The sequence below is a fragment of the Periophthalmus magnuspinnatus genome, chromosome 21, assembly GCF_009829125.3.
Source record: "Periophthalmus magnuspinnatus isolate fPerMag1 chromosome 21, fPerMag1.2.pri, whole genome shotgun sequence".
In the NCBI taxonomy this organism is placed as follows: domain Eukaryota; kingdom Metazoa; phylum Chordata; class Actinopteri; order Gobiiformes; family Gobiidae; genus Periophthalmus; species Periophthalmus magnuspinnatus.
In genome coordinates, this window is record NC_047146.1 from 12354478 (window position 1) to 12378384 (window position 23907).

At 37.3% G+C, this 23907-nt stretch overlaps 5 protein-coding genes and 1 non-coding gene across 7 annotated transcripts; 1 reads left to right on the forward strand and 5 right to left on the reverse strand.

Annotated features, from left to right (window-relative positions):
• Positions 1-477: 477 nt before the first annotated feature.
• tra2b (transformer 2 beta homolog) lies at positions 478-3975 on the reverse strand. 2 transcript variants are annotated; one of them, XM_033987217.2, is made up of 8 exons: positions 3866-3975; positions 1949-2088; positions 1657-1813; positions 1395-1583; positions 1204-1319; positions 944-1084; positions 797-867; positions 478-719 (listed from the first exon to the last, which is right to left on the reverse strand). In XM_033987217.2, the coding sequence occupies exons 1-8, from the start codon at positions 3893-3895 to the stop codon at positions 709-711; spliced, it is 855 nt and encodes a 284-aa protein (XP_033843108.1). In that variant the 5' UTR covers positions 3896-3975; the 3' UTR covers positions 478-708. The 2 variants fall into 2 exon arrangements, with proteins under 2 accessions (XP_033843108.1, XP_033843109.1); XM_033987218.2 differs by having other exon boundaries at positions 1949-2638; positions 3866-3955.
• Positions 3976-4877: 902 nt separating this feature from the next.
• On the reverse strand, positions 4878-6743 carry hce2l1 (high choriolytic enzyme 2-like 1). The gene is made up of 9 exons (XM_055230693.1): positions 6367-6743; positions 6223-6274; positions 6089-6148; positions 5854-6006; positions 5659-5776; positions 5369-5547; positions 5202-5283; positions 4992-5116; positions 4878-4904 (listed from the first exon to the last, which is right to left on the reverse strand). The coding sequence occupies exons 1-9, from the start codon at positions 6436-6438 to the stop codon at positions 4891-4893; spliced, it is 855 nt and encodes a 284-aa protein (XP_055086668.1). The 5' UTR covers positions 6439-6743; the 3' UTR covers positions 4878-4890.
• A 377-nt stretch (positions 6744-7120) lies between these two features.
• Positions 7121-8733, reverse strand: LOC117389536 (hatching enzyme 1.2). The gene is made up of 9 exons (XM_033987220.2): positions 8613-8733; positions 8491-8533; positions 8358-8420; positions 8130-8285; positions 7930-8047; positions 7649-7827; positions 7478-7559; positions 7281-7405; positions 7121-7177 (listed from the first exon to the last, which is right to left on the reverse strand). The coding sequence occupies exons 1-9, from the start codon at positions 8670-8672 to the stop codon at positions 7158-7160; spliced, it is 846 nt and encodes a 281-aa protein (XP_033843111.2). The 5' UTR covers positions 8673-8733; the 3' UTR covers positions 7121-7157.
• Positions 8734-9524: 791 nt separating this feature from the next.
• trnak-uuu (transfer RNA lysine (anticodon UUU)) lies at positions 9525-9597 on the reverse strand. Its single transcript has one exon. It is a non-coding gene; the product is annotated as a tRNA-Lys (tRNA).
• Positions 9598-12494: 2897 nt separating this feature from the next.
• On the forward strand, positions 12495-16915 carry ankzf1 (ankyrin repeat and zinc finger peptidyl tRNA hydrolase 1). Its single transcript, XM_033987409.2, has 16 exons — positions 12495-12549; positions 12747-12894; positions 12991-13103; positions 13184-13286; positions 13417-13628; positions 13697-13806; positions 14261-14414; positions 14516-14738; positions 14848-14946; positions 15031-15198; positions 15279-15398; positions 15791-16073; positions 16144-16255; positions 16328-16495; positions 16597-16667; positions 16752-16915. Exons 2-16 carry the CDS (start codon positions 12771-12773, stop codon positions 16864-16866), a joined length of 2175 nt encoding a protein of 724 aa, XP_033843300.1. The 5' UTR covers positions 12495-12549; positions 12747-12770; the 3' UTR covers positions 16867-16915.
• A 48-nt stretch (positions 16916-16963) lies between these two features.
• Positions 16964-22298, reverse strand: glb1l (galactosidase, beta 1-like). Its single transcript, XM_033987234.2, has 16 exons — positions 22101-22298; positions 21728-21894; positions 21504-21654; positions 20634-20694; positions 20460-20554; positions 20198-20378; positions 20069-20127; positions 19878-19999; positions 19763-19803; positions 19560-19678; positions 19393-19467; positions 19052-19141; positions 18850-18963; positions 17768-17899; positions 17456-17683; positions 16964-17384 (listed from the first exon to the last, which is right to left on the reverse strand). Exons 1-16 carry the CDS (start codon positions 22164-22166, stop codon positions 17181-17183), a joined length of 1905 nt encoding a protein of 634 aa, XP_033843125.1. The 5' UTR covers positions 22167-22298; the 3' UTR covers positions 16964-17180.
• Between the last annotated feature and the right edge of the window lie 1609 nt (positions 22299-23907).

Here is a 23907-nt window from a genome sequence, read left to right on the forward strand (position 1 = left end):
GACGGCAAAGAGAGAGCAGAGGAATGTCCAAGCTTAGGTCTGTTTACAAAACAATGACATGTGCAGTGTTCAGTTCACACAGCTCTTCACTCAGAATCATAGCATTTTAGCAGTTATGGCACCAATTAAGAGGGTCAATTTTAGATTCATTTACAGATTGTAAAATTGTAATAGGTGTACACGTTAGTGGCAGATTAGTAGTTTGGTAATAAACTTTTCAAATTTAAATTTGGTTTAAGTTGAAAACTAAAGGCTATGGTGATTCACTATAATATTATCCAAATATATTACAAAAAAGAAATTGTATGAATTTCATTTAATCAAGCCTACAAAACGAAACCTCAACTGCACTTTATTAGAAATACTTCAAAATTCAAAGGGGTAGGTTTTATTCTGGCCAGCAGGGGGAGATGCCACAAATGTCTTGAAATAAACCTTTAAACAGAAAATGTAACAGTAAAAATTCCAGGAGTCAAATTGGAAAATGCAACTTCCTTTAATTTCTTCAAAGACCCATACAGCATACAAAAACTAAAATAAAATAAAAACATAACAGCTCACATGAAGTGTTACTGTATACAGTTACTGCACATGGACATTAGATGACCATCTAAGACAGACTGTAAAATTAACTGTTTGAACACACAACATACTAGATTCATTCTGTGCTTCAGACTCAAACAATACTTGACAACTTCATTACATCATTCAATAGCGACCTGCAAAACCAAACAGAGTGAGGTGCTTAGAAAATGCTGCGTCTATAGTTATAACATGACAGTGAAAACAAACTTACGTGGAGAATAGGATCGAGACCTGGACCGGGACCTGTATGCGCCCCTGTAGTAGGGTGACGGAGAGCGTTTTCTGAAAGGAGACGTTCAAATAATTTATACAGAGTTCAGAATAACAAATGAAAAGCTGGTCGTGGTCAGAGTCTTACCTGTATGATCTGTAGTAATCCCTGTCGTCATAGCGATCATAGCCTCCTCTGTCTCCTCTGTCTCCTCTGTCATACCCACGATCATATCCACGGTCATAATCACGAGAGTAACGCCGAGGTCCACTGGGTCCACCTCCACCACTACAACAGACAAGAGCTTTACTCGTACATTTACACTTAACCAAAGAGTCATTGGAACAGATTTTAACAATTAGGCCATATTATTTCAATTCAGTATTAATGGTAAAGGCTCTTCTTACTATGTAGGACGGCCCATGTAAATCCCGGGTGTTGGGGTGTGTGGCCTTTTTGTAATGGAGAAGTCCACTCTGATCCTGCGCCCATCCAGCTCCATGCCATTAGCCCTCTCCTTCGCCTGAGAACAACAGGAGACATTGATTAACATTTTGTTTCAGTTTCCAAGATAATTGTATTTGTTGATACTTCCTACCTCTTTCGCATCATCCGTGTTCTCAAAGTAAACAAAAGCAAAGCCCCTGGAGCGCCTTGATTGCTGGTCATACACAATACTGACGTCTGCGAGAGGACCATATTTGGAGAAAACGTCCCTCAAGTCCCGCTCAGTGGTGTACAGGCTGAGGCCGAACACTCCCAGACAGGCGTTTGGGTCTGGATTTGCCTGCAGACAACAACAGTTCACATAAACTGTGCAGATTTAGAATTAGCATGACAACAACGGGAGGGGGACGTACTCTGTTGCCGATGTGTCTGCGGCGGTTGGACATAGGAGAGCGGCTGTGGCTCCGATGACGTCTCTCTCCACTGTAGGACCTGCTGCGGGAGCGTCTGCGGTATGAGCGTGAACGGGAGCGAGAGCGGCTGTAGTGACGCCTGGAGCCGCGACGAGAGCTGACAACAACCAGCATCATCAACATATTAGCACATAATGAGAACATTCCAAGCACTTTAAACTGTGTTTACAAGTGACAAAAAATAAGTCAGGCAATGAGGAAAAAAATGAAGAAAAGAGACACATTTACTTACCCAGACTTGGATCTGGATCGGGAGCGGGACTTGGAGCGGGAATGCCGGGAACCATCCTTAGAACGAGCCGGGGAGCGGCTCGCAGATTTCCCAGAGCCATGGGAGCCTCGGGATACGCTCCGCGAGGCAGAGCGGGACTCCTGAACGAACCACATACACACAGAGTTCTTATGAGTGTCGGCCACAAGGCATACTCACCTATACATGTGTGTGCACTTATGAATAAGACTAGTCTGAGGAATGTGGAAAGGGACAGTTCAGAAGTGTAGTAAAGGAAGGCAGATAAAAGCTTTTTGGAACATAGTTGCTAATGAAAGCAGCAAATATGTGAAAGTATAATTTAATTTGTCAACATGACAGGAAGTATGAGTTGTGTAAATGACTTAAATTACTGTGTTTCATTGGATAAGAACATGCACGCATTTGACAAACAGACTAGAAAAATGACTTATCCCTATACCTTCTCCAGATTACTTCATTTACTTCTTTATTTCTGTCACTTCATTACGCCACATTATTCTTCTTTCTTCGAATTTCTTAATTCTTCTTACTTCCCCCTTTTCACACACTGCCCATACTTCTTCCCTCCTCATGATTTAGCATGCATTCACAAATTCAGCTTCACACATCTGAGCTTCATATTATTCATAATAAAGAGGTTCTTCAGCCTTTTCTTCGTCCAATCTTAACCTTTATGAAAAAGAAAAGCATGAAGAATATAACTATAGTTACAAATTTGAAACCCGGGTTAATTTTCAATGTGTCAATAATACAGTCGTATCACATGCATGAATGCTCCCTGACCACATTATGCAAAACATGTTACACAGATTTTACGCGGTCTGAGCTTTCTCTTTAAAGAGAAGCTCACATTCACCAGACAGTGAATTACAATACACGATATAGAAAAGAGGAGTAAAATATACTTTGAGCAGTCACTATAAAAAAAAATAAAAATCGGTTGGCGTTCATAATGAGCCTTATACTGGAGTGTTATGATACATGTGGTAACCATTCAGATACATTTTATTTAAAAGTTGTGTATTCCAGCAGTTTTACAAAAAACGTTGAGGACAGACTGTACTTGATAGATTCTTCGTTAGGGAAAGGAAATATTCATTGACAATAGGGTAATGCATTTGATCAGATGGTCACTAAACCCTGGCCCTTGCCTTCACATGGGGAAAGGGGCTTTGTGGACAAGGCGTGCCAGCGCCATGGCTGCTTGGGTTTCACTTTGCGCCAGGCCAAACAGCTGCCCCGGGTACAAAACATGGCCGTCCTTTTAAAAACGGTGGAGAATGGGGGAAAGGGGCTTTCTTTATTCTGTGCTTTATTAGTGTATTTAGACGAGTCTAATTCGTATTTAATGCTCGATGTTTCAAGTACTACCGTAAAATTGCACGATTATAGCGGCATACACCAAAAGTGGCGCAAATAACGCACAGGTTTTCAATGTTCTATAGTTTTTTTTAGTCCTCATATATATGCATTTGTTAAGAATACCGCAAGAAATCCTATTTACAATAATCTGATAACCGATCGGTGATCGAGCGGGATAAAGACCTGCGTCTCCATTTCCCGCACACTGAGGCCTGAGGCCCATGAGACCTGAGGCCTGCCATCTTCACTGCACGTACACCTCCTCCACGCAGCGCTTAGCAACGAGAACAATTCAACATGTGCGAACCAACATTATACTAAATGGATAGAAATATTTACGCACACAAAACATTTAGCTCGATTTACGCACAATTGGCTGCGCTGCCAAACGTCGTTCTTAACCCCGCACAAAGTACTAAAGTGCTATGTTAGCTAGTAGCATTAGCATTATGATAAAGCCTTAACACCGTCTATCATCTAACCGAAACCATGCTTTGGTCCATATTCTGAAGATCGAAGAAAAGTTTTACTTACCCGACCATAGCCTTTCTCGTTATCGCTCATGTTTGTGAGACTTTGTGATAAAATGTTAGACGGTTACCAGCCGAAGCTACGACCGAGCCGCGCTGCAGAGGACGACACTGTGCGGAAGAAGAAGAGCGCGTGAGGCTGCAGTGAAGAGCTCCGCCCCCCGGGAGAGACCACAGACTGAACAGCAGCATCAGGGTCATGTGTACTGCACACTACAGGACTGCACACTACAGGACTGCACACTACAGGACTGCACACTACAGGACTGCACACTACAGGACTGCACACTACAGTACTGCACACTACAGGACTGCACACTACAGGACTGCACACTACAGTACTGCACACTACAGGACTGCACACTACTGGACTATATATTGGCACAAAATTAGACTTTGTTGCTCATTGTATTATCATAAACTTTGAAAGAGATTACACTGGTTAAAAAGTACTGCTTAAAAATAAGTGGCATTTATACTCCACAAATTTAATGAGATTACATGATTCAAATTAAAATAATTTGTGCCACCATAGTGTTTAAATTTATGTTTCTCACATTGCCACTACACCAGTAGTTATCTGGAGGCACACCGATAGAAGCACATTAGCTTCTAATAATAATCATTTTCCATACAGAATCATGTGGGATATTTGAGACAGCTCACAGTGTTGGCTCTACCAAGTGCAGGCACACCTATGCAAATCAGGCAAGACACCCCCCCCCCCCAACACACACCCCAACACACATTCATTAAAATATCTTACAAATCGTTGCAACAATTCCTTTAATTAAAAATAGCATATGATATTATTAGATAATGTTACACAAAAGAGGGCTATATGAAATGCGTGTGTGATGTGTCTTTATTAATACCACAGTTAATTTTGGAGCTATGTCTGTTATTCATAACAAAATAAATATGAATGACAAGAATTACATACATTTCTGCTATTTAATGGCAAGGCATATTTTAAAGCACAACTGCAACTAAAAGAAAGCAACTTCAACAACTTCATCCTGCAGCCAGTTATTCATTGGCACCTGTGACGGGCAAAAGAGTCACAAAAGTGTCAGGTAAAATCAGTACAACATTTAGAGGTATTCATAAGCCATGAAGAAGCCATTTACCACAGTCATAGAGAACATTTATTTTATGCAAGTCTAAAGCACTTGGTCCATCTCGTTGGCCAATGGGAATGTAAGGATCAGGTCTTGGTATTATTGTGGGACCACCATCTTCAGAGAAGGCATATCTAGAAGGAAGTATAACAAGTATATAGAAAAGCTCCCACAAAACATGAGGAAACTTTAATTATGTCACTCTGTGGATAACCCCACCTTCCATAATGCATGACTGAGCTGTAGTCATAGGGGCTGTTCAGGTTGTTGGTCGCCTGCTTCCTGAAGTTATGAATTTGATCTGCCAGATAAAAAGATAAAAATAAGCAAATACGTATTAAATCAAATAAACAATATATTATATATTTCTAATGTGGAATCCTAACCTGGCATGATGTTTTTCCATACTATTGTTACATAGTGGTCACGGTCAGAGCGAGACTGTTCATGTACAAAGCCAAGTGCATGCATGAATTCATGTGCAGCCACTCCAGACCACATGCACCCAGGGGTCTGCAGGGACAAAGTCTGGCTTCCCCCAGTCTGTCCCAGGAAAGACCAGCAGCTTTGGATGGAGCATAACATTATATAATTTCACAAACTTAAAGATAAGAAGTAAACAATAGTCTATTCATCCTTAAATATGATAAAAGACATTTTTAACAGGTGCACTTACCCATATCTAGGCTGAATATCCAAAAAGCTGACTTCATGAGTTCGTGGAACAAACTTAATACATGTTCCAGCAGAAATGTCTTGCATACCAGTTTCTATGGTAATTCTATCCATATCATCTAGTGTGAAAAAGGGAAAAGTTGTCAGAAGAAACTTCTTCAGTCCAATCCCACATGGTTTTAGTGCAGATCCATACCATAGAGAGGAGACATGATGTAAGGCACATAAACAAACCCATCCACTGATTTTTGCCACAGACAGGTGTTCCCAGGGCACGATATAGCACTCCGTGGAAACGTACTCGCAATGTCCCCATCCCTGACCGTTATCCCTCGGGGTGCTCGAAGTCCTGGTGACAGAATAGAATTATATATCCAGAAAATATTTTAACATAGGCTGAAGGCTTTTCTTTGCCTTTTCAATACACTTACTGCTGTTAACTACAAGGATTTGATCCATCGCTGTCATTTCATCCCAATCTTTGATTTCATCTTATTACAAAACATCCAAGTTGTAAATAATTTACCCTTTGATTAAAAAAAATAGTAAAATATATAAGAAATACCTGAATACTTTCTTTTCATTCTCATTTTGCCTTCATTTGGCTCAGTGGTATTCTGTAAAAATTGACATTGATATACAAAACTTGTACTTGAGACATAATTGAGAGATTGTGAGATGAAATATAACTGATAAAAATTATACTAACCTTTAGAGGAAGGGTGTAGACCTGACTCAACACAGCCACAAAGATGCCCAGAAAAATCATGGTTGAACACATCCTGAAGCTGACGCCACTGTCAGTCCCCAGTCCTCCAGAGCTAAATGTTTTCCTCCACTCTATATAGCCACTTGGGCTTGTTTGCTCTCTACTGATTGGCACATATTCTGTGATGAAGCATGATTGAAGCCCCTCATCATACACTGCATGTAATTTAGTGGAGGCCCTGTTGATCCATGACAGGTGGTCCCAGCTGACCTTGTACTTAGCACTGAGGAGATTCAGCACTTTCAGAAATTGACACTTGAAGGTGTTTTGCTGCTGGATGTGCCATACACAGCTTAGCAGCTGTCACCAGGAGAATATGGGCTTCTGAGTCCAACAGACCAGCAATTTGTGTCTGACCAGCCTGTCAACCAGTCATTTAGTGATAAACGATCACAGCTGTGTTGACAGCAATCATTTGGTCTCATACAAAAATATAACTACATACCCTGATAGTCCTTAATAATATTATATTAGTGAAGGGGAAAGTTAAAGATATACTGTTGTATCTCCTGTTTATTTATACTATTGATTATCTTAATACTGTTAGTCCTTGTGTATTTTTATGGCTCACAAACAAAAATTATATAAAAAGTATCCACACAATGAGAAAGTGGTCATGGAAAGCTTGAATGAAACTTTATTGAAAAAAACTCTTTTTTTTTTTTTTTAATTATATAAGCTTCCAATAAACTAAAGCCAATCAATAAAATAAAGTTGTTTCCCACAGTGTTTCAGTAATCATCATCATCACCTACAAAAGAAGAAAATATAAATGAACACTTATAGCCAATGTTAAATAGTTTGCTAACAGTGTAATAATAAAGTAAATATCAGGACAAAATATTGGTACTAACCACATTTGTAAAGTCTGTTGATTTTCATCTTGTCAATATGGCTGGGGGTTGTTGCTTGGCCGATCTTCACATTTTGACTACTCTTAGGAACAATGGTTGGATTCCCATCTTGTGAGTAGGCATACCTGAAAAAAAAAAAAATTCTAAAAAATCTAACATTTTTAGGGATAGGGAAAAACAAGAGAGCACTAGCTTACATGCCAAAGTGCATGATTGAGTTATAATCATAAGGTAGATTCAGACTGTCTGTCTTGAATTTCTCAAAATTCCTTAAACGATCTGTTTGAACAAATGAAACATTGACACTGAGTTAAAGTTTTCAGAACAAAAAAGAATGCATGGTAAAGATAGAATTATACTGAAGTTACCTCTCCAAATGTGTGGCCACATGATGGTGACATAGTTGTCCCTGTCAAAGCGGGACTGCTCGTGCACAAAGCCCAGGGCGTGCATGAACTCATGAGCGATCACCCCAACCTGGAGGCAGCTCGGACTCTGCAGGGAAACTGTCTGCCTCCCGCCGCGTGCACCAAGGTAGGACCAGCATCTAGTGTAACAACCACAGCAAAAATGGAAGAGAGTGGTTATATTTGATTTTGGTCTGTTTGCTGCAATACAAAAATGTTATTATAGAAAGTATAGTACGTACCCTGACTTTGGCTGTATGTCTATGTAGTCTCGCTGGTGAGTCCGAGGAACAAATCTCACACAAGTGCCTTTCTCTACAGTCTCCATACCTTTTTTAATCAGCTTCTCTTCCATTTCACCTAAGCAGGTGTTATAGCATAGGAAATAGTGAACTGAAATATACTGCAGTTAGCAAGACACTGATAAAAAACTATGTCTTACTGTATTCAGGTGAGAGGTTATATGCAATATAGACATGTCCATCCACTGACTTTGACCAGAGACAGCTTCTTGCAAAACATACTTTAGAGCGCTTGCCAGCTGAGACAGCAATGTCTCCCTCTCTGAGGCTGATAGAGCCATCAATGATGCGGGAAGCTAAGACAGACATATTTCATACAAAATTACAAAATATATAAATTTGAGATAAATGAGTGAGATATACAATACCTTGAAACTCATTCACTTTGATGATTTCATTCATGATAGATCCATCGTCTGGATCTTCACGAGCTTTGAAAGAAAGTTTATGTACTGTTCACAAAATGTTATACAACAATAAAATTATTTGAATATTACTTACCTTTAATGCCCCTGGGAACCCAAGGAGAGCTGTATAAAAACTTCTGCAAACAAGGATAAGAAAGTACTTCTTAAATATCCTAAATTTATTAAGTTAATGTTATTGTAACATACTAATAATACCTGAGCAGGTACCGCTGAGAGACAGGCAGAGAGCAAGTACAACAGGATAATCCTGTCCATCGTTGGAAGCTGAAGTCTTCACTTCTAGCATTTCTCCCATTGCACTTACAGCTAGCTTTATAGGTCTTCCCAATCACCATTCTGAATAGACACCTGTCATCAGCTCAGGTAAATTACAGGGTGGCTGTTATTTGTTTGTGAGTGAGTTTAATCCTTGAATTAGGACAATTCTTTTATAACGATCAGCTCCAACAGTAGGATAATGTGAGGTCTTACAGCATGTAATAACAGCTCCAGTACAGTGGCTAGTCTTAAATGAAATGGTTTGGTGTTTGGGATTAGAGAGGTCATTTTACACTCAAACATACACATAGTATGCATTTAGTGTTTTCCAGGCCAGCTGTTGCGTTTATTGCTGGGTTTCAGAGGACATCACAACATTCTATAGGACAATAATATGTATTACAGATGGGGACAGCTACATATAATATTAAAATCCAGATTTTTGTTGTGATACAAAAAAATCTAGGACATCATCACATTCTATCTAGAATCTAAAAAAAACACATTTCTGGGTTTCCAATGACATCAGAATATTCTGTAGGCCAATAAATATGTGATGCAGATGAGGGAGGTAAAATAAATATAGTTAAAATGCAGATTTTTGTTGTAATATAGTGAGTTGTAGTGTATAGTCACTAATAAAAATGATCAGGTTGAACGTTTATGAATTTACCTTTTAGATATTTCAGAGGAAATCTGGCTCTTGCCCGTCACCTGGGAGTATAACATCATCACCGTCTGGAATCTTAAAACCACCAACACAAAAACATTGTTGAGTTTTATACTTAAATGTTTTAAATACATTTTCAACTGCAGTATAATACAGATTTGACCATAACGAAAAAGTATCGCCCGAACAGGGACTTGAACCCTGGACCCTCAGATTAAAAGTCTGATGCTCTACCGACTGAGCTATCCGGGCTCTGAGCACACACATTGAAGTATTCTTTATAAACAGGAAGCCAACCCGGACAACGTGACTGTTTTCTGATCTTCTGCAAACATACTGAGGGATTACACAGACTTCTGCAAAAATACGAACAAAAACTTAAATAATGACACCATATACTGAGACAACATTTTCAACACACAATGGACATGTTCGGGTGCGTTAACATTGAGTAAATTTCACACGGGCAGCAAGATAGCATGTTGGCTAGTGGTATACAAAAGTTAGCTTCTTTTAGCACGGGTTCAGCTAGTTTTTTAAATCTTTAGCGTTAAATCACAGTTTTGTTATCTTGTACCAGGAACAAATCCAACTGTTGCAGCATGTTCTGGCTGCAACTAAGCAAAAACTGGATGAAGTCCGTGAGAAAACGACCAAGACACGTGAGGATATCATGAAATGGTACGTTAAGGGGTTTACATGTGTTTAAAGATCCACCATGTAACTTTTGTGCTTATCTTCTTTGAAATGTTATTGCCTTATCTATGTGTTCCTACTATGTGTGGTATGATATTAAACCTATCTCCATGAAGACAAGTAGATGACGCCAACAACAAGCCAAGTTACATGTCAGATCTGTGGAGAGGTAGCATACTTACAGTAATAATGCACGTTTTCAAGTTATTTTTAGCAATGAAATTCCTATAAAACAAATGCAAGTTGGATAACTTGAATTTGTGGAACATCCCGGGCAAAGCAATAACAACTCAAGTATGGCACCCACCTGAAAAGTTAACATAGTAAGAAACCAAAAATAAATACAATCATATATATATATATATATATATATATATATATATATATATATATATATATATATATATATATATATATATATAAAATTATTATTATATTATTTTCTTCCACTTATCTGGGCCTGGGTTGCAGAGGGAGCACCTAATTTGAACTTAATTTAAGAGTTTGACTATAGAACATGCCGATTTGTACATGTAAATATGCAGATTAATGCCTAATGTCTTGAGTTTTACTTTTTAACGTACAGACCTATTTAAAAAATCTCATTCTTCAGCACCGAAGAGACCAAGCAACGTGTAGATTTACTGATGGAGAATGGTAAAGTCATTGATGTGTTGCTTGAACTTGGACAACTGCTGGAGAAGGAGCAAAGCCTAAAAGAACAACTCAGTGGTCAATCAGAGGAGGACAGGTTTTGTATGACATATCTGTACCTTTTGAACATTAAGGCATACAATATGTAATTTACCCATATGTCTTTTAGACACCTCTGGAAGGAATTGCAAGACAGAAATGAAACTGTCACTAACAAAGTACAAAGCCTAACTGGTGAAATTGTGGAAATAACACATCAACTTGACAAAGCCAAGGCACATTACAAAACAGGTATGGAGAACATGCAGAACCCCTTTTCATTTCCCTGTTAACTAAAACTCACACCACCTAACTTTATGCCAGTTTTAAAACATTCTTTATTTGGGATGGAGGGCAGGGACCTTTACACCTCTATTAGACATTTACTGTTCTTGCAAGAAATATCCTCATAAATGTTGAACTTTTATTTATCAGGGATTGGCTTTGCTAATGTGCCATAATAATTAATGGCTCAAAGTCCTTTTAACTAATACCAGTCACATCTTTGGTGTGGAATAATGGCACCACTTTGTGAGGCTATTGTTAAAAAAGTATTCCCTTTAGCTTAATTATACTGGCAGAGAAGACTTTGACCTTTGTGCCAATTTTAGGTTCATGTGGATAAACCCAGTTATTAAAGAAATATCGGCCATAAACCAGGTCATCAAATACACAATCTGACAGTTAAAAAGAAAGTTATATCATAGGTGTCTGATGTGGCCTACAGCTCAATTTTACACTAACTACAATGTTATACTGTCACATGAACACAGCCTAGTTTATAGCTAAGTAGTGTTGGGCCTGGTTAGTACTGGAGTGAAAGGCCACTGTGAATACCAGCAAGTAATGTAGTTGTGTCCTTAGGCAAGACACCACCCCAGTGAGAATGCCTTGGTGTGAGCAGTGCAGCACAATGGATGCAAATTTGCTCATCTACGTATATATTGCATGCGTATCGTGTATGTTCATTAATATGAACTGTCAATACCAAACACTAAATAAGTAAATAAAAACATAAAAAATACATCTTCTACTCTGATACTTCCAACTGTATACCTCACACTTCTTTCCTCTCTGCCACTATTTCTTCAAGAACATCTTGTATGTCATGGAAATGCATTTGTGTCACAGTGTGTCTGATACACAGCACAGATCTTTTTTTTTTTTTTTTTTCCAATTATTATTTTGTTTTAATTGAATTGAATTATTGTTTCCCACAGCTACAAAATCTTCAGAACCTGAACAAAGCAAACCAAAAAGACGCCAAACAAAACCAAAGTGATTGTTATTCCTTTGTCTTTTTTGTAGATTATTTTTACTCTGTGTTTTTGGTAATGTTCAATAAATCCTGTTTTTATATTGGCTGAAAGTGTGTGTGAAGTTTTGGCCTATATCACTTTACTTGACTATGGACCATCATTACCAAATTTTGTTTTCATATTTATATTGATGGGATGATCATAACATAGACTATACAGATTTTGTACATGATGATTTTATCAGCATATTAACAATGATAATTTGTACCATTTTCCATTGTCTCCATTAAAATATAGACGTATACAATGTTGTGACGTCATATGAAACCAAGCACAATTGTCTGAAAAACGATCAAGTATTTATTTTTTTTATTTTTTTTTATTACAGTAGGCCTACGGGATATATTACAGTAGTGATTCAATTTTAGTAACCGTTAAACTAAAAATATTCTCTCATACATGCGATTTGGTATTTTTGACCCTTTTCGACTTCCGTACTATAGGAAAGACGTCATATTATCGCCGTCAGTGCAACATTATGGACCAACCTTATGTGGTAAGATGATAAAATAAGTCTGACTCTGATTCTGTATATTAGATAGATTATAACACGTTACAGAATACTGTTTTTATGTAATTAATATAATGACTGTTGTCGGATATAACCACGTGTTACGATCATGACAGCTCCATAATGGCATCTGAATCACTAACTCCAACAACAACTGACTTTAACCTTTCATTTCTTCACAGGTTTTGTAGCAGAAATTTACCATAATGTCTGCTTGTACCTCTCATCGATCTATATTTGATTTATGTCCAAACGATGAGATTTTGAATGGACTTAAAGAGGTGAACTCTATCCTTAAACAGACTGTTGATCATGAACCAACACAAGAGGGTATGTACAGTATAGTAAAAATGCTTCTATTCTACTTCAGTAATCTGTTGATCTAATTAATTGTATTCTAAATATAATCTTTGAAAACGTGAACAGAAAATAAAAGCCGGGATGATGACAGGGAAGGGGAAGGCAGCCTGGTTAGAGACGTGTCTGATAAGATGACCTGCTTAGCTTGCAAATGCTCCTTTACTAACCGTGAAGACCAGGTAAGTCAATGCAAACTTGTGATATTTGTGATATTGTGATTTATTGTTGTTATGGGTGTCTCATGATGCAATTTATTTAGATGGAACACTACAAGCTTGACTGGCATCGTTTCAACTTGAGACAAAAGATGGAAGGATTGTCACCAGTAACAGTGGAAGAGTTTGAAAGGAAAACTGGAGCTGGTAAGAAGTACATTTTGGAATTGGGCATGTATACACTTATGTAAAAAAAAAAAAAAAAAAAAAAAAAAGATAAAGAAAATACTACAAATGTATACAGAACTGTGTGTGGCCTGACTTGTGTCTTTTCCAGGAGACATGTCGAGTATCTCAGGCTCAGAGTCCGACTCAGAGGAAGGAGACTCAGATAGTGATTATGGTGGAACAAGCAGTAACGTCACAGGAACAGATAATGAGAGCTCCTCTGAAAATAGTTTGATTTGTGGTCGACTTTCAAGCAAGGTTGTTTTCCAAAATTCTGCAGGACAGTATCTTTCTGTACATCGCTGTATTCTTCAGGGAAAGGTAAGACATTTTAAGTTGACTTTTCACTGTATAAATGACTCGGTAATTACTAAATTTCTTTGCTACAGAGAAATGAAGAGATAGATTTAGTGCTGTCTCTAAAAGCTGTAAACAAAAAGACTGTTTGGGTGATTCTCATGACCGGTGGAGGCCATTTTGCTGGAGCTGTATTTCGGGGGTGAGTGAAATTTAGTTTTTTACACAACTTGAAATGAGACCATATTGAGACCATATCACTTATTTAGAAAGATTTGTATTGGCAACAATTGATTATAATTTGTTTTTGCATGTGATTGATGGCCTTCAAATGATATTTCAGTCGTTGTAGTGTGAGTTTAGCCAATCAGAATAGAAACAGCTAAAGATTCTGCTTTCATCTTATGAGAATCGTCTCCTGAAAGAATTGATTCTTCCCATCTGAGCCAATACCTCTTGATTAAGGAACTATGCTGCAAACTACTTTTAAATTAAGGATGTATGAGAATGTTTCCATACTCAAATGCAGAGTGTGTTGATTGATTGTTCTTAAAGTGATACATAATGTATCAAAAACCAAATATCTGAAAGAGGATTGATGCTCAAATGCAGTTAAAAATCAGCAGTGCATTTACATATCCCAGTGTCTTCTACAGTAAAGAAGTCATTCAGCACAAGACATTTCACCGATACACTGTCCGTGCAAAGAGAGGCACTGCCCAAGGTCTCAGGGACGCACAGAACCGCAGCCACGCTCCCAAATCAGCAGGAGCTGCTCTGAGGAGATACAACGAGGCAGCCCTGGTTAAGGTGCTTGTGTTTTGTACAAAGTTATTGTACAGTTGTTGTTGTTGTACAGTTATTAATAAAAATGCATTGAATAAGGTGGTTACAAATTTGTTTGTTTTCAGGACATTCAAGACATTCTTGTTAGCTGGGTAGATCATTTAAAGGAAGCATCTGCAATATTTGTGCGTTCTCCAAGCTACAACAAATCCATATTTTTTGGTGGCCGGACCGCTGCTCTAGACAAAAAGGACTCCAGAATTCACAGTATTCCTTTTGCAACAAGGAGGGCGACGTTTAGAGAGGTGCAGCGGGTACATGAAGTACTTGGTAATATTCAGGTTTATGGTAAGTATGAATATGGCTGATCATTGCCGCTTGTGGCTATATTTGTATATTACAGTTGTGATATTTATGTAACTTGAACTAACAATGTGTATCTATTATTCAAATGCAGGGAATGAGACTGATATGTCCTTCATCTTTAGCCAATCCAAAAAGATGTGGAAAAAAGCAGTCAAGGTGAAAGTGCAACCTACCACTGATCAAGACAAAGGTACAGTTCCTGTATTACAACAGGGACGCAACCATGTGTAAATGCTGCATAAACAAAAAAGAGATAAAAAATGTGGATTTTCAGAAAACAGCTGCAAAACAAGTTCAGGGGAGGAAGAAGAGAGTGGTGCAGTCCAACTAGAAATGGAAGAACTATCATTAACAACACTGGACTTAAGGGAGTCAGAAGTGTATCCATCTAAGCGCAAAAGGCGGAAAAATAAAAACAAAGATGGTAAAATGCAAACTCAGGGTAAGTGCCATCTTTGAACTTGCATAAAAGCCACAAATATTAAAACATTTGATAAATAATACTAGTAATTTGGCTTGCAGATTTGGATAGCACAGAAGAGCACACTGAGGAGCAACAAGAGGCTGCGGAGACAGTGGAAGCACCTCAAGATAAAAAATCAAAGAGGAGGAGAAGAGGACAGAAAAAGAAAGAACTGAAAGGTAGGGTTGTCAAAAGTATAGAATATCAGATACAAATCAATATTAAAACTAACTAACTAGAATGATCTTGAGCTGGACCAGAACAAGTATAAAACCACATAGACTAGTATACTATGGAACGTATCTGGACAACTGAGAGATTACATAGATGTAACGCCACACAGTAACATAAAGTACTATTATTTAATGTTGAAAATCACATTCTCTTGTCTAAACAGTGTTTTTTTATTATCATTGTAGTATTGGAATCGGTATTGAGTCTTTTCCTTAGTATCAAAATCAAAAGTTTGAAATTCTATTATCGTGATACTACTGGATGGTGATTTATAATTTACATTTAAGGCAAATTGAGTTGTTCTGTTTAAACTAGACTCATATTCTTTTGTGTTTAGACACTGTCGATGACACTTGGGAGTACAGCGTGAGGGATGCGCTCTTTACGGCCTGTAAGATTGGTGATGTAGATGGTTTGCAACGACTTCTGAATGACCCAAAACCAGTAGAAAAGATGGGGACTGCAGAAGAGACAGAGACCTCAAATGTCAAAACCCCACTTATATTTCTCAATAAGCCCATAGACTCGTCAGGATTCACTTTGTTGCATGTTGCTTCAACTGCAGCACAGAAGGAAGTGGTCAAGTGTCTTTTAGATATAGGAGCAGACCCAGCATGCAGGTACTGTCTATTTATATGTGAGAATGACAATGATTTGAATTCTTTCTTATTTGTAATGCATTTCTTACAGAGACAACAAAGGCCAGACCCCATATAATGTAGCACCGGAGAAAGACACAAGGAATGTTTTTAGGAAATTCATGGGGGAGAACCCTGATAAGTACGACTACAGTAAAGCACAGGTAGAATGAGAGAGAATGGAAAGGTATGTTTTTTTTTTCTACGATATGGTGCTAAATGTGTGCCACTTGCAGATCCCAGGCCCACTCACAGCAGAGATTGAGTCCAAAAAGTTGGAGAAGAAAAAGGCTCAAAAAGCACAAAAAAAACAGCGAGAAAAGGAACAAAAGGAAGAGAAGAAAAAACAAGAGATGGAGGCAGAGGAGAAGAAGAGGTTTGCAGCTTTATCAGACCGAGAAAAAGTAAGTTGACTCGATTCTTTACAGACTTCACATGCATCTGCAAAGTAGGTTTCAGCGTTAGTCTTTTTGGTATAATATAAACCATATAACGTTTCCTTTAGAGAGCCTTGGCAGCAGAGCGCAGACTGGCTGAACAAGCTGCTGCAACAGGAGTTAGTATCTCAAATGCAAAGTATGACAGTTTGTTTTCTCTATATTTTAAGTACTGGTATTTCATGATTTCAAAATTTGTAATAAATAAATGTATATGTTACAGGAGATGCTGGATGTGTGGAGAGTCACTTCTGGGGAAAATCCCATTTCAGTATCTGGATTTTACGTTCTGTAGCCCGCGTTGTGTCCAACAACACAGAAAGGCCAATGCCAAATAATCCTAGTTAACTGTGTAGATTAACTACAGAGTAAGCTACCTCATGACACATATTTTACTATGTATTAAATAGAAAAATTAAAGCCACCAGGTTACAATGTAACATTTATCTCATCATAAAAAAAAATCATCAAATGCATTAAAATGTAAAATGTTTTCTGATCTTTTTACAGTCTTGTCATCTTTGCAATATATAAAACAATAAAAGTAATCATATGGCAAAAGGCAGCATGGAGGGAAATTTGTATACATTCAAGTACATATAGTTTATACCAAAGCACAAAATAGATTTCAGCTTTAGCATAATTTGTGCTGTCAGGATCGATTGGCAGTGACATTGAGCAGAGGCCGGTCCATAAACAGAACTTTAAGATGTGTGGGTGCTCTCTCCAGCTCCAGAACCGTGATGTTATTGGTCTGAGTGGGGCTGATCAGGGATCCTGGGACATAGAGGGTCTGCTGTGGCCCTCGTGCAGGCCAGTACCTACCCAGGTTTACACCATTGATCCATACTTGTCCCTGAAAAATATATTAAGCTATTTAGTTTTTTATCTCAACATTAAAACACACATAGAATAGTGTGATCTTGCCTTTGTCCACTCATGGAGTTTGAGAAATGTGTCCCAGGTTAGACCGTTGGGCTGCAAGGTGCCCATATAGAATGTTGGTCCAAATAACTGTTCTTTCTTTATGGGAGATTTAGGCTTGAAACTTTCTGAATGAGGCCATCCACCAGCTATGGCTTCATCAATGTTCAGAGGATAGATATTCCAGTCTGTCAGTACATCTTTACCCAAAATCAGGTTACTCAGAATGCCCTATAATAATAATAATAATAATAATAATAATAATAATTTTTACACATTTACATTGTGAAGAGTCCCCATCAAGTGTTTTCTTACCTTATAATCATTGATCTTGCTGCCAAAGTTCACCCTGCCCATGTTTTCAACAAAAATGTCCAGAGTGTCCCCCTGCTTTCCAGTCACATTTGTTACAAGCACAATGTCTCTCTCCAATAGACCTTGATAAACCTACCCACATACAAATTAAAACAGAAGTATTATTTTGTGTAAAGCAGCACAAAATTATAAAGGTCTGTTATGTAATAAGTGCCATTTAACATAAAATATTAACATGTATTCCTCTAAAGTCTGAAATCTGCCTCAAACCATTTACAGACAAACTGACATAGTAGACTTCTATTAGAGAGAACCAAGCTGATCATAGTATCTGTAAATGTGAGAAATATAATAGAAACAGAAATAGACTGTTGATTCGTGAGGATGCATGTACTGTATCTTGTTACAGAGGCCAAAGGTGTACAACATGTAATATATTATTTTGGTAATGTCATTTATTTACTTACCATTTATATACAAAAACTAACTTTATCAACTAACTACTACTACTAAAACTAACTTTGCCATTCATATGATAAGTTTCATAGCTAGGTCTGTCACAATAGCAAATTCTGGTACAGAGAAATACTGAGATAAATGATCATATTGAAACTATGCCACTGATAGAATAACAATAAAGCAGGATAATCCCAGTAAACCATTTTAAAAAGAGAGTATCAATTAAAAGGCCTGAGCTGAAACAAATAAAATGTACTATTATGGATCAATAATTAGCAATAGAAGTCGCTTTTTCAACATTTTACAGCTCAAATGTAATTGTACTACAAAAATACCCCTAATCTCTTTTACAAAGAAAATGTACACATGATAAATATTGAGCCCCAAAATATATTGTTCCAGCTTTTCATATATTGAAGGATAAATCAATATAGTATTTATCATGACAGGCCTATTCGTAGCAGTACTTTTTATTATTGGTTCAAGGAGACTTAAACAGCAAAATTCTTGTTTTGCTAATAATGAAAATTGTACCGGACCCCTTTGTTTTACCTGTGTAGTCTGCCTACACTTGACCTGGAAATGTATTTGGTCAAACAACAAAGGTTCATTGTTACACTTACCCCATTGACAGACACGTATGCGCGGTCATGAACTCCATTGAGAGGAGAGATAAGTGGTGTGGGTTCGTAGAGGTCCCGGGGCAGTGTGGTCCGATACAGCACGAAACCATAGTACTACACACAATAAACACAACAGCCAAAAAGTTCTCCATGTTTCAAGAGGTTTACACAAAGGGACAATAATAGAGACACAGGTACATACCTGTTTGAGCTCTTCAAAAGCCAGAGGATACTGAGATTTTACAGGCCCCGTGGGTGAGATGGTGCTCAAGACGGAGCTAATATTACCAACCTGAAAACAATTATGAATGCAAACTTTTATAAGGCTGTACAATATCTTGCGTCCTTGCCACAAGAAGCTTAAAAGTGCAATATGAATTTTTTTTAGTTGGGGATCTGCCCTGTGCTTGTAGTTTTGCTTTTGTGTTTTTATTGCTCTAAAATACCTTGAAAATGCATTCTTGATTTGTAATTTAATCTTAAGCAATTACTAATTACTTAATTAGATCATTTCATTGATAGATGTTTTAAAAATATTGGTACCTTTTTAAGTGTTACAAATCCATAAGCAAACTTGGGAATGGCAGGTGGCATAGATCCAGGAGGAACATCTCTAACCTGAAAACATAAAAAGAAATTATTATTGTATTAAATGAAGCATTTTAATTACTCTTGACAGAAAACAAGTCTATAATTATGGGAGAAATTACCATTTTAATGACTTCCCTGATAGCCAACAGTTTATCTGTGGGGTCTCCAGCCTCAGACAGGGGGGCATCATAATCATAACTGGTCACAACAGAGCGATACCGCCTGTCATGGTCAGCACCTTAAAAGAGATCAAATGGACAACTGTCAGAGAATGTATATGTTATTCTAGAAATACTGATCTTGATACAGTAGCAGTCATTACCATTCCAGTATCCAAAGTTGGTGCCTCCTTCAAACATGTACCTGCAACATTTTAAATTCAATTTATAAGGCTTTACAGATATATCTAAAAACATATAGTAAATTGATAGACTTACATGTTGACATTGGCTCCCATCATGAGCATCTCTGCCAGCATTCGAATGACCTTTTCAGTGCTGACCATGGCATGTGAGTCTCCCCAGTGGTCCAACCAACCAGTGTAAAACTCTGAATTCACCTGAAAAATGTTATTATTAAAATATGTAGGCTAGTACAAAATTCAGATCACTGTTTAATATGCACTGACCAATGGACCTCTGGGTTCAAATCGTCTCTGCCTTTCAAAAGCTTCTGTTACGTTCGTGTCTAAAGAAGAAATACTTGCTAGAATTAAACTTGTTTATATCAGTGTGATGTGCCTGACAATAGTACTAACCTGTGCCAAAGTCCACTGTGGCGTATAATCCTTCCAAACTACCACATGTCATTTCCTTGTCTGTGTTGCCATCAATGGTGAACAAGACTGTGTTTTCACCCAGAAAGAAACGGAACAGAGCACGGAGATACCGCATGTAGTTATAGTCACAGGCAAAGTAACTTCCATATTCATTTTCCACCTGTGCTCAAAGACAATATGCACATAATATGTACGGTGATGCCTTTATAATGACATAATTACAAAGAGCCAAGCCACGTACCTGCACAGTTATGATATTTCCTCCATTGATGTAGAGCCAGGGTTTGACTTTAGGGAGAAGAACAGCAAGCCAGTTGCTAACAGCTTGTAGATAATCTAAAGTAAGTTGGACACCATAAGACTTTCTTTTAGTATAACATTTTTGCATGTGCTTCGGTATAAAATGAAAATTCACCTGTGTCAGCTGATCGAAGAATGATGTTTGGCTTCTGAAGTAACCATGCAGGAAGTCCCCCCTGTGGAAGAAAATAAATGCAGCTTTAAAGATAAATCAATTTAGATTCTGAGAAACAGGCTTGAGCTATTGCAAACTATAAAAGGACTTTTGATGTAATCTGGGATAATACAAAATAAATTGTAAAGTGTTTATGACAGGTTGGACTACTTAACAGAACTACTTACACTTAAGATCATAATATTTAAGATTTTACTAAAAATGAACAATTCTTTTTTCTGAGTTTGGCAATTCTTTAGGTTTAAAATTTTACTTCTTGGTTGGAAATCATCACATCACGCTAAGAAATTTCATAACTGTTACTTAGAAATCATATTACAATAACATTACAATAAGCAAAAACTTCTGTAATGTACACAGAAATTGTTACCTGACAAATAAAAATATAGGGAAAGACCTTTATTTTGCTGAAATTATGTTTAAAGCATCAGAAAAACGTGCTTCTTGCATGTAAATTGTGCCAATGTTTTGGACAGAATTTTCTCTTATTTTAGAACAATCTGCTTCCTGTAATTGTCAACATATTTTTCAACTTTTCTTCACAAATTGCTTCTTGATAGGTGGAAAACTATATTTTATATTTACAGCAGGTAATATCCAGCCAAATTAAGTCTAAATCTGAGAATTATCAAGACCTGTCTTGATCATTCTGCATCATGACAGTTTATAAATCAGTAGATTATTGTTGCACTGCAGTATCATGGTTGAATGTGGAAGTTCAACAAATGCCCTAGGGCAATGCAATGAAGAAGTGAGACTTTAACCATGCCAAAACTGAAAATATGAACAAAAACTACCACATGTTTTTACCATTTCCCATTCTGCACAGATGTAAGGCCCTGGGCGCAGAATGACCAGGAGTCCTGTCTGATTGGCCAAATCTAAAAAGTGCACCAAGTCTCTGTCTCCTGTGAAGTTGTAAACCCCCTGTGTTGACTCGTGGAAGTTCCATGGTACATATCTGTCATACAACAATGCTGTTATTATGCAAGAAAAAAGTACACTGTACTATGATATTACTAATATCACCTTACACTTGAATGGCATTGAGTCCAGTCATGTACATCTTCAAAAGCCGGTCTTTCCAGTAGGCCCTGGGGATCCTGGAGTAGTGGATGCTGCCTGAGATGTACTGGAAAGTCTGTCCATCTTTCAGAAAACAATTTTTATTGTAGTCAATTGAGAAAGACCTTTCTGAGACCTGAAAGTATAGCAAAAAAAACAAAAACAACAAAACATTAAATGAACATGGCTCTATGAATGAAGTCTACATTTACTACAGGCCTATAAACACTAGGCTTAAGAGTAACAATATCCAACTCATTCTTTCAAAGCTTCCTCTTATAAAGACTGTGGGATCATCGGGTGATGACTTGTCTTTACTAAAAAAAAGTTTACATTTCCTACCAGGTTTCCATTGACACATAGAATGGCTAGATTGAACGCCACAAAAAGGAAGACGCTCGTAGCCATGTCCCGTGTCTTCTTGTGACTTTTGGACCTATGCCACTTTCATGATTTACTTTCAGTTTCCATGCTTTGGTCCTAAATGTTTTTGACTGGAAACATCGTATGGCCGGACAGCGATCGCTCCAGTGCTGTCATGTGATTCCAGTTTGTTTTCCTCCGGGTCCTAAAGTCCTCCCCAATCACAAAATAGAAATAAGAAAAGCGTAACATTTTGGAACATATTTTAATATTTTTAAGGCAGCTTGAAAGACTTAAAATTTTAGACTGATTAGCATTTCTGATTAGCATTTCCTTCAATAAGATTTTATTAGATTGTGGATGTGATAAATTGTGTGGCTCCAAATGCACCTGTATGGGCAGTAGATGGAGCTCTAACCTTAGATAAGGAACTACTACGAGCCTATGAGCTATACAACTAATAACTATTGTTGCTATGAGTCAGTGAAATAGTTTTCCAAATGAGATTATAACATGCACAAGTTTTCAGAAGTGTGCACATGTGACAAAGAAATGGCTAATATCAAAGTATGTTTTTAGAAATGGTGTATTTGAGGGGGGAGATCTGTTGTATTTGATGTATGTACCATATGTTTACAGGTTTTTCCATCTGCCTACACCAAACTGTTATTCTTACTTAACATCAGCCTGTCCAGGGACTAAATTAATATTTATGCTATAACCTGGCACATATATCTTTCCTGTTTTTTAAGGTCCATATATTGTCGAGCACTGTCCCTGTCCAAATAAAAGCATACCATAATAATAATAATAATAATAATAATAATAATAATAATAATAATAATAATAATAATAATAATAATAATAATAATAATAATAATAATAATAATAATAACAATAATAATAATTTTGTATTGTAAGGATTTCTTATTGTTACACCACAATTGTGTAGTTAAGTAGTCCTGTGCGTATTTGTTTACATGGAGTTTACATATGCTTTGTTTCTGATAACATCTTTAATCCAATTTCCCACTCTCCTTTCTTTACTCATTACACTCAGTTCTGAAGAGATCTGGGGGAGTGCTTATACAATTGCTAATGGTCCTGATGGCTGCCCCAGATAGGAGCAAATGCCCTGGCCGTGTGGCTCATTAGCCCTCTGCTGGACCCATAATTGTCTTGGGAATGACAGGAAGCTACGGCATCTTGTAATTTGGTTATAAACGTGATAGTGCTGCTGGAAAGCTTTGACTCTATCCCAGCGTTAATCCTCATGACCTTTGGTGAAAATGGATGGCCAAACCACAAAAACAAATGAGTTACTAATGCACTGTCAACTACTCTCTATACTAAAGTGCATGTAGAATGTGATTTAGGGTGAGCATCAATGTTGTTCCATTCCTGTTGGGAATATCAAAATATCAAACATCTCAGGGTATTGTTTGGTTCTTTAAAAATCTGTAAAATCAATTGTTTTGTTAGACCAGTATAAAAGCAAAGTCAACATAGGCATACAAATTTCTATTTTAGTGTAACCAACTTTAATAAATGTAATTTGTTATTTTTAAATATGATATTAACAGTATACAATGCAACATTTCTGCTGGAGATCAATGTATTTAACAATAAAAATGTGTGTAATGTAATACATCTAAGATAAACTTAATGCCATACTGGGGAACAAGCAGGCAAAGCAAAAACATCTCAATTCAGAGAAAAAGGCAGTGGACTAACCTTGTCAAAGTAGGTTTAAGATTTAGATGTCATTACACCCATAGTACGTACT

Excerpts from the sequence above, each read along its gene's own strand:
- tra2b (XM_033987217.2), bottom strand. The coding sequence starts at position 3,895 with ATGAGCGATAACGAGAAAGGCTATGGTCGG. Across the intron at positions 1,814-1,948 it reads CGATCCAGATCCAAGTCTGG|CTCTCGTCGCGGCTCCAGGC; the intron begins GTAAGTAAATGT and ends GGTTGTTGTCAG. Across the intron at positions 1,320-1,394 it reads ACACGGATGATGCGAAAGAG|GCGAAGGAGAGGGCTAATGG; the intron begins GTAGGAAGTATC and ends TGTTGTTCTCAG.
- hce2l1 (XM_055230693.1), bottom strand. The coding sequence starts at position 6,438 with ATGTGTTCAACCATGATTTTTCTGGGCATCTTTGTGGCTGTGTTGAGT. Across the intron at positions 5,548-5,658 it reads GATATTCAGCCTAGATATGG|CTGCTGGTCTTTCCTGGGAC; the intron begins GTAAGTGCACCT and ends CTCCATCCAAAG. Across the intron at positions 5,117-5,201 it reads TCAGTCATGCATTATGGAAG|ATATGCCTTCTCTGAAGATG; the intron begins GTGGGGTTATCC and ends ACTTCCTTCTAG.
- LOC117389536 (XM_033987220.2), bottom strand. The coding sequence starts at position 8,672 with ATGGACAGGATTATCCTGTTGTACTTGCTCTCTGCCTGTCTCTCAGCG. Across the intron at positions 8,286-8,357 it reads CAAAGTGAATGAGTTTCAAG|CTTCCCGCATCATTGATGGC; the intron begins GTATTGTATATC and ends TGTCTGTCTTAG. Across the intron at positions 8,048-8,129 it reads TAACCTCTCACCTGAATACA|GTGAAATGGAAGAGAAGCTG; the intron begins GTAAGACATAGT and ends ACACCTGCTTAG.
- ankzf1 (XM_033987409.2), top strand. The coding sequence starts at position 12,771 with ATGTCTGCTTGTACCTCTCATCGATCTATATTTGATTTATGTCCAAAC. Across the intron at positions 14,415-14,515 it reads ACGAGGCAGCCCTGGTTAAG|GACATTCAAGACATTCTTGT; the intron begins GTGCTTGTGTTT and ends GTTTGTTTTCAG. Across the intron at positions 15,199-15,278 it reads TGGTAAAATGCAAACTCAGG|ATTTGGATAGCACAGAAGAG; the intron begins GTAAGTGCCATC and ends TTTGGCTTGCAG.
- glb1l (XM_033987234.2), bottom strand. The coding sequence starts at position 22,166 with ATGGCTACGAGCGTCTTCCTTTTTGTGGCGTTCAATCTAGCCATTCTA. Across the intron at positions 20,555-20,633 it reads TCTTCGATCAGCTGACACAG|ATTATCTACAAGCTGTTAGC; the intron begins GTGAATTTTCAT and ends AACTTACTTTAG. Across the intron at positions 19,468-19,559 it reads TCAGGGAAGTCATTAAAATG|GTTAGAGATGTTCCTCCTGG; the intron begins GTAATTTCTCCC and ends TTATGTTTTCAG.